Below are 9125 nucleotides of genomic sequence, written 5' to 3' on the forward strand. Positions count from 1 at the left end.
AAACTATTTAGGGTATAACTATGGAAATGAAAAAAGAAAATCACATGGAAAATGAAAACAAGAGCACATGGAGAAAGTAAACAAAGACATGATTGACATATGGGGGTGGGGCCAGGTGTGACTAGGATGACAGTTCTTCTATGGATAGATTGGCTAAACCTGCGTCAATCCAGATTACAACTGTCCCCTGAGCCTATACAGGACAATGATGAAAACATATCCTGACTGTTATAACTTTATAATAGTCAGTTATCACACCTACCAGTTATGCAACATTATGTAGTGACACTATATGGTTAATATGCATGGAGGTGGCAAAATTCTGATGGACCTATTCCCACAAAGCAAGGTTAGGTAGGTCATTTTCCCAGAAGGCAATCGTAGCCTGTGACTGCTGTGATCATTAATAAAGATTTTACCCCCAGGGTTATCGTGTATTTTTCATCCAAGGACACACTGGATGTGATTTGCTTAAATAATATTGGCTTAACAATTAGCCTTCAGGCTGTAATATAAATTATTTTAATGAGTCATTAATTATTTACTGCAATTTATCAAAAATATTCCTTGCAGTATTTCGTTATTCATCAAAACTACACATACATAGAAAATAATACAGAATATATTGAATAAAACCAAAGCAATAAAGCTTTCATTACTGATTATATCCATGGTCTGAACATTTTAGACGTATTTCTAAACTTTAGCAGTTTTTTTGTATTAAAATAGAGTCAAGGCATAATATTCCTATTGCGCAATATCCTGAAAAGTTTAAATAAAAATGTTCACTTTTTTGTCCTGGCACACCATCTGGTTCACAAGAAGATCAGATGTTCAGACATTTTCACCGATTGGTTTCTTGTGGTTTGATTGTCTGATTGGAGAGCACAGACCACCAAAAAGAAGTGTTGCTGATTTCCAGATAGATTTAGGAGAGGAAAGAATCTTCTTCTCATTTTATATCAGGGAAAATGGCAACAACAACAAAAGTTGCAAAGAAAAAACATCCCAAACTGTTCGCTTGACATGGACATGGAATCTTGGACATCTTGACATGAAATTAACATAAAAAGCCTGGGAAATGTATTTTTCAAACCAACTGAAAGAGAAGATACATATTATATGCAGACATTTAATAATCTTAAACCTTTACAGTCATGCAAGCTTGCAGACAAAGCTAGCTAGCTAACTTGCAGCTAGGCAGGAATATGGATTTGCCTAATATTTCTAGTAAAGTCTGGTTAAGGTACTGTAAAGGGCATGTATTATTTCATGTGGAAAAAAACTCCAAGGCCTTTTGTCCCAAATCAGGAGTGAGTTTACCATTAAGTCCCATTGGTTTATTTTAAACCCCTCAAAAACCTTGGAATCACCAGTGAAGTATCTTTACAGAAAATGTCATAAATGTGTTAGGCTGTGAGCATTAACTTTCAACAGTCATTCCAGCTCTATTCCTCACACCTGGGGATGGCACCAGCTTTCATACCCCCTCCACCTTCTTGCCTGAACTCTTGTCCTCTGTTCCTGTCCCCCACCTCCCCCACCTCCCCCACCTGTCCCCCACCTGTTCCTGTCCCCCACCTCCTTCCTCCCCGAGTTCCTCCTCTGCACCTCTAGCTCCAGGCCAGAGCCAGCTGGCACGCAGAACTCGTTAAAGCAGCGTTTGAAGTTTTCATCCAGGAAGGCGTAGAGGAGCGGGTTGAGACTGCTGTTGGCATAACCCAGGGCGATGCAGAAGTGCATCGCGGCCACGGCGGTCTGGCTGCCTCCTAGCTCTGTCTTCCCCAAGGCCTGGAGCAAAGCCAGAACCTGCACCGGCATCCAGCAGAGCACGAAGGCAGTAACCACAGCCAGCACCATCTGGGCAATCCTTCTCAGGTTCCTGTCCTTCTCACGGGAACCAGACAGGAGACGCACGCTACGAAGGCGACGGAGCATCAGACCGTAACACACGCTAATAACGGCAACAGGGATCAGAAAGGAGAAGAGGAACACGCAGGTTCCAAACACAGGCTCAGAGGAGCTTAGAGGCTCGGGTAGGACCACCATGCACTCGCTACCTGCAGAGAGAGGAAAGAGACAGAGGGGCTTTGAGTGGTAATGACCAAATGATGCTTATAATAATTCAAAGCATCACATGAGCGTTTAACAGGATATGGTTTATTAAAATCTTAATAATACATCGAGGCAGAGTGGCTATAACCTCAAATGCTCTTTCTAACATTTATGATAAGTTAATGTTAATACTGTTTTGTGAAACGAGACATCAGGATAATGGAATGGGAAGGAAGCTCAGTGATGAATTTCTTATGTTTCTGTAGGTACAGTATCTACACAAATAGAAAATTAACTCAAAAACTAAGAAACATAAGAAAAAAAGTTCAAATTAATTATACTGATGTGAAAAGGCAGACAAACACACAAAAAACATGAACATGTTTTACCATTCTGGGAGATTCATGAGATGAAGTGACAGAATGATGCTTGGTGTGGTGAGGTGAGTTTGGCCGAACGGGGACGGCCGCTCAGTGCAAGGTGACAGCTACCATTAGACTCCACTTCCACTTGCCCCATGATCATAACAGGCACTCCAATGGCAGAGGCCAGCGCCCACACTGCAACGTTGACTAGTTTGGCCCTTCGGGGCGTGCGCACGGCCAGCGAGCGGACCGGGTGGCACACGGCGATGTAGCGGTCCACGCTCATGACGGTCAGGGTGAAGACGCTGGTGAACATGTTGTAATAGTCGATGGCCACCACAGCCTTGCACAGAGCCACGCCAAAAGGCCAGAGGTTCAGGAGAACGTCTGTGCCCTGGAAAGGCAAGGTGGCTAGCACCAGCGCATCGGCCAGTGCCAGGTTGAAGATGTAGATGTTGGTGGCGGTCTTCATCTTTGTGTATCTGTACAGGTAAAAACACCACAAGCTTCAAAGTTTTGTGATATGTTAAATTATAGTCATATTTCAAATTTTGAGTCTACGTCTAAAATGTTGGGGAGTGATGTTATATAAGAACTAAGTTACGCTTGCTTAAGAAGTACATACGTGAAGAATATTGGTTGCATCACAGTAGAGGAAGAGCATTAATGAAGATAAACTATCTTAGCTAATTCAGCTTTCTCTTTGCAGCACCTAGTGGAGTCTATGCATGTGGTCCAACATGCTACTGGACGAGTGTCTCTAATAATGTGGCTATTAACATACATCACATCTCCAGTCCATTTCAACCAGTGCAAAGTGTGTGCATATGTGTGTGTGTGTGTGTGTTTTTGTGGCAACTGTGCTGACAACTGCCCGTCCTCTCTGGTTTGATGCTGATTCGGTCCAGAGGGAGAGTTTCTAACCATTTGCCCTCTGAACCAGTCTTACCATTGTGCAGCAACCAGGACACATCACTGGAACCTACAGCTGTGCCACTGCTGAAGAGATACAACACCTAATGGCATGAATGGCACATCATACCTCACTCCCATGGCACTCCAGTGAGAGTGTTAAATATTTAGACTCTCACTGATTACCACTATTCATCGGTTCCCACTTATTGGACCGAATACTTTTGCCTAATCATTATACTCCCTAACTCCTCAAACTGTCGTTGAATGCTTCTTTTGTCATTTCTTAACTCACTATTCTTAAAACGTCGTCTATGTTATTATTAGTTATTAGTCTTTCTGTAAGTCTTCAGCAGGTTTTCATTATCACCGACAACTTTGGGGTGTGCTCATTAGCAGCCTGGACCCAAATTCTCCATGAAGCTGTTTTGCTACAAACCCTTTTTGAAGGTGGTTCATGTGTTTAATTCCTGTTTTTATTCCTTTTCGTTATGCTGGATAAGTCTTGCCCTGCTGTGCCTTCAGTTCAGACCAATTTACAGTAAGTCATTATAAATTTGCATTTATCATCGTATGACACTCCCCATGGCATTGGTTCTTCAAAGTCATTGTAATGTACTTTATATTTAAGTTATACTGAATGTGACTTTAGTTCTGGACTTTAGTTAACTGTGGACAAACACATATATTTATGCTCTATATACACTTACTTTACAAACACGTGAATGCAATACAACTTTTTTTATTTTCAAGACTGTTGCAGGAAAAGACTGTTTAAAAAATCCAATTACAAATTCTGATGAAACTGAGACACACAGCACAGCACTGTTCGACTGACTGAAAGGAATCTGAAACTCCATCTCTCCACTGTAGAGACACTAGAGCATCGCTAATAGGCAACAACGGAATATCAGCGCAAGTCGCCTGGTAACCAGCCTAGCAACACGAGTTTTAAAATAGGCCTTTGCAATATTGCCCCCGTTGAAGCTCTCAGCGAGGGCCATGTATAAGGCCCACGTTTAAATGTGCTCACTGGGCCTCATGCAAGATCATTTTCATATTCTTATATTACATTTCTCATACTCTCATTCTTTTAATCATAGTCAATCTGTATGACTACACCATGTACAGATGGGACAGAAGTACACAAGTCACTGTAGTAGTGCAAATACTACATTAAAAATATTGTGGTACATGTTTTTTTTTCACTCAAGTAATAGTATAGAAATACATATTAATAGATATACTTATATTAAAAAGTTCTTCTTTAAAAAATTATTTCGAAATACTGTGTTGAAACTTGACTACAGTAAAAACTTAAATTATGTATGTGGATGTACAGAATTAGAACATTACATAAATAAAAAAACTGTCACAAAGGCAAGTCTTCCCAAATATACATTGTTTATTTAGAATGAGGGTTAACTGCGCAAGCAGTGCTGTAGCAAACTTGAAACGAGTAACAACTGACATGAATAGGACTCACAACGACGAGCAAGGGACAAGACCACCATGAGATGGGTGAACACATACAAACAACCACACCCACAAGAAGTACATATATAGACACGGACTACGTATACACACTCCCGAAGGGAGGAGTCCGGGGCTGTAACATGACAAACACATTACATTCATTTTTAAAGTTTACTATTTTCAAATCCAGTTATGAAAAACCAAATAACCAAAACATGTTAAAAAAAAGCTTTATCAACGCTGTTAAATAGCTTATAAGTTATAACAAATTTTACAAGATAACGAATCACCAAAACATGCAAAGCATGAAATGGATTTGCCAGACAAACTCTGCATCCTGTGACAGTATTATTTGCCTCTAGCTCTATGTGCTGTGTTCATACAGTGGGCCACTCATCTGGGTGTCATCCCTCACATAATACAATGGCCAAGATAGTAACGTGCACAGTTTCAAAAAGTATAGCATCATGCTACCATCATTATAGACAGAATTAAGTATAACCAACACTAAGAATGGTCAATAAGGCCATATTCATTTAAAAATGTGTCTTAGTAGAGGGTGTTTATATTTTTAAATGACCTCAAGGTTCCAGTCAGATTCAAAATTGCTTTCAGTTTTGAGTGGAGAGCAAGATCACTGTGCCACAAAACTATGCAGATTAAGCATGAAATTGTTTCAAATAGCTCAAGATGTGGATTTAAAAACATAACAATCAATGTTTATTTTCTGTGGCCAATACTGCCCATCCCAGCAGATGCCAATCTTCATGCAATACCTTCTATATTTAATAGCGGTAACAAGACTTGAGTACCTCCATTCTAGTCTAACAGGAGCTCTAGATGGTGCGTTTGTGAGAACTGTAAGGTAGTATCTCATATACCATCATCATCTTTTTTCCCCACTTTTCAAGGTGATGGCACCGGTGGTAACAAGCTTAAAACATCCGCCCAAACATGTATTTTCCCTACAACAGATTCCAGCTCCTCTTATGGGACACCCAGACCAGCTGTGAGGTATAATACCTCCAGCAGGTCCCCTCTGGGCCTCCTCCTAGTGATATTGTGATGTTACGTGAGAATGGGGATGTTGAATATCTGGTACACAGAGGTTCAGTCTAGGACTAAACTCCTGACTGACCACCACCATAGACAAATTAGGAGACCGCTTCATTGCTTTCACTGACATGATCCGTGATGCTAATCTCATGCTCCCACTTTTCCAAGATATTCTTAAACTCCTCTACAAAGTACATAGCAGGGTCTCAGACTTGGGTAGGCTGGTTTTCATCCTAGCTGCTTCACATTCAGTGCTTAAGCGCATGTCAAAAGCCCCACAGCAGCTGCTAAGAGGACAGGACACCACTCCATTTCCTAACGTGTCTGTGAAACCCACAAACAGGACTGGAGACGTTGTATTGTATTTATATATAGACTGGACCGCCAGATGCGGTGACCCATATAGTCCTACATCACCCAAGCAGTAGATGATGGCATACTTTTATGATCGCTTACTAAGCTGGGCTAGAGAATAGAGCTGGTCAACTGGTCCATGACTTGGACAGAAACTTCGTCAGGCGGATTCTCCCCCCCAGTACAGGGTGGTGGAGGAGTGTGAGTCTCCTATAACTGGATCACTCACACTGTTCTCCTTTTTAAACGTAGGAACCACCACTCTAGTTCGCCAGTCCGAGAGCACCGTATCTGATTTCCATTCATCACTGAAGAGGCATGTGAACTGCACAGCCCCCAACATCTCTGCTATACACTCTCCTCCCCCCCTGCTGCCCTGCCACCACACAGTGTTTTAACCAAGTGGTTTCACCCACAGAAATGAAATTTGTTTCACAGCTGTCTTCTGCACTGCCTCCTGATATCAGGGCCTGTCAAACAACTGATCTGTTGCTGCTTGTTCTGTTGGCTTCATTTATGGTCTGAGCAATCGTAGAAATCCACAAGAAATGGTTTGATTCTCATCTATTCAAACGAGTACTTCTTGCTGAGTAATAGTAATTGATTGATGAAAATTGCTTTTGACACAGTTTAGGTGTGATGGGAAATTAGTACATTAAATGAAGTGTCATACGCTTATTCATTTTAATGTTCACACAAGTTTGAGGCTAATGAAATAGACCCAATCACTTTGTACTTCCTTTCAGGAATAACTACATAAATTGTAAAACTGATGAATGTGGCAGGTGCTCTTAAAAAGCTCTTCAATCAAAACTTAAGAATGAATCTTCTCTTGTTTTTTTGCAGGAGGTCCGTGTTCTGCATTTTACGTTTTACCCATCAGAGCACAATGCAACAGCACAGTCTGGGAACTGCAGCATGGTTTTCTGGATGGTAATTATGAAGCAATTATAATAGCACATTAAGCAGGCCTTGGATTCTTTCTTAATTACATGTTTAATCACATTGATGTGAAGGGGGAAATGAACAAAAATTCTCAGTAGTGCAAGTCACACCAAACCCTATGAGGTGAAATGGTTAGTCTCTCTGTTCTGTCGAGCTGAGAGCAGCGTTTGAAACTGTCTGAAAAACAGGGAATTATCATGCAAGTGTTTTATTAACATAAAACCAATAGTAACGCTCCTTTTCTCTCTAGCCTGTTTCTTTGCTATGCAAAGCAACAGCCTGGTGAAGTTTGGTAGATTTAAATTAATTAAAACATTACCTGCTTACTCTGCAGACCAACAAATATGCAAGATACCATTCTGAGAGAAACAGCATTTAATTTAATGACAAGGTAACTAACACAAAAATGTCAATGTGGCAGACAAATTAGGGTTAATCATATTTTGCTTATTTTTCTAAAAAATAATCACAGTCTGCCAATATATCAACATCCCTTCCTCTCCATGTTCCAAGTAATGCAGATGATCGTTAAAACCCGGAAGGCTTTTTAAAACCACCTTGCTTTTAGAACTGCCTTAAACCCTTAAACAGCGTCTGTGATAGTTATGGTAATTGTAGTCCTAGCCCTTTATGACAAAACTACTTATTCGATGTATTTGTCTCACACATGCTTAATACCTGTTGTGTGCCTGCGTGTCTCATAAATGTACATGCGCAGAGAGAGAGAGAGAGAGAGAGAGAGAGAGAGAGAGTTTCACTTCAAAATATATTTATACATTTAAACATCCTCACCTGATGATGACATACATGACCAGACCGTTCCCCACGAGTCCCACTACGCACACTATTAAATAGACCACTACAATAGTGATCCTAACGCTCGCGGGAAGACGTCCGTACGTGTCCTCGAATGCGCTGATATTTCCTTGAAAGAGCGTTTCGTTGAACAGTCGTACAACTACCGCATCAGTACCACCTACGTCGTCTAAGTCCATTACGAAGAGAACCTAAGATTGGTATCAAATAAATAAAGAAACACATGAAAAAATAACCAAAACATCAGTAAAGAGAAATGTGGATATGTAGCAAGATATTACCTTAGCCTCAATGGCACAACCGCAATTATCTTGCTGTAACTAAATGGTGGCAGTTTATCGGAACCTACCCTGTACGCGACCGAGCCGCGAATGCTTCAGTATGGTACTGTCTGAAGTTCTTACTACTACTTACTGCTGTGATGAGACGCTGGCTGATAAAACACAGAGATATTGTTTGGTAAGTCACGCGAGAAGTTAGGCTTGATCTATAACTGATCGATAGGTTCGATTTTTATCGAGTTCGGTGAAATAAAAATGGTTTCATGCAACCCATGTAGATCTGAATGGTCCTGTAGTAAAACGAGTGTAGTGGATGTCTGTATGAATGTTGAATTTAACGAGTGGTAGATTGGTAAATACTTTATATATTCTTGTTAAATCTGTGCTAATTAATTCCGGTTTTTATTCCCCAAGGACGGATTAAAAGGTCCGCTTGTGGCTCCCATTACCTGTTGAAGCCCCAACATCTAACAAGTGGCTCTCATAAAGGTCCAACTTTAGAGAACACGGGTCACTTCTGTCAGTCATACATGCATATCGTAGTACAGAGAAAAGGAGTTAGAAAAACGAACAAAAAAGTCGATACAGACGAACACAGATTCATTAGTGGCGCCAGTGATGTCAGTTACTAATTAACGCGTTACAATATTACCACTTTTTTCAGTAACGACTCTAACGAGTAATATAACGAGTTACTATTTCCAGTCCAGTAATTAGATTAAAATTACTTATCCAAGTAACTGTGCGTTACTATTTTTATTTTCCTTAGTAAATATATATATTTTTGCTTTCTTCTTGGCTCAGTTCTACTTTTGCGTCTGACCGTAGCGCTCGACCCCGCACGCTGCGCGCGACCCTGTGAGAG

General features: G+C 40.7%; 1 protein-coding gene across 1 annotated transcript; it reads right to left on the bottom strand.

Annotated features, from left to right (window-relative positions):
• Positions 1-592: 592 nt before the first annotated feature.
• On the bottom strand, positions 593-8812 carry LOC143525001 (delta-type opioid receptor). The gene is made up of 5 exons (XM_077018425.1): positions 8261-8812; positions 7956-8170; positions 2547-2902; positions 1565-2060; positions 593-1518 (listed from the first exon to the last, which is right to left on the bottom strand). The coding sequence occupies exons 2-5, from the start codon at positions 8156-8158 to the stop codon at positions 1449-1451; spliced, it is 1125 nt and encodes a 374-aa protein (XP_076874540.1). The 5' UTR covers positions 8159-8170; positions 8261-8812; the 3' UTR covers positions 593-1448.
• Positions 8813-9125: the final 313 nt, after the last annotated feature.

Source organism: Brachyhypopomus gauderio, chromosome 10 (assembly GCF_052324685.1).
Source record: "Brachyhypopomus gauderio isolate BG-103 chromosome 10, BGAUD_0.2, whole genome shotgun sequence".
NCBI classification, from domain to species: Eukaryota; Metazoa; Chordata; class Actinopteri; order Gymnotiformes; family Hypopomidae; genus Brachyhypopomus; species Brachyhypopomus gauderio.

What these genes read in the sequence shown, in the direction of transcription:
- LOC143525001 (XM_077018425.1), bottom strand. Translation starts at nt 8,158, where the DNA reads ATGGACTTAGACGACGTAGGTGGTACTGATGCGGTAGTTGTACGACTG. An exon ending in GTCATGTATGTCATCATCAG is followed by an intron (nt 2,903 to 7,955) that starts GTGAGGATGTTT and finishes TTACCTGTACAG; the next exon opens with ATACACAAAGATGAAGACCG. An exon ending in AGTGGAAGTGGAGTCTAATG is followed by an intron (nt 2,061 to 2,546) that starts GTAGCTGTCACC and finishes CTCTCTCTGCAG; the next exon opens with GTAGCGAGTGCATGGTGGTC.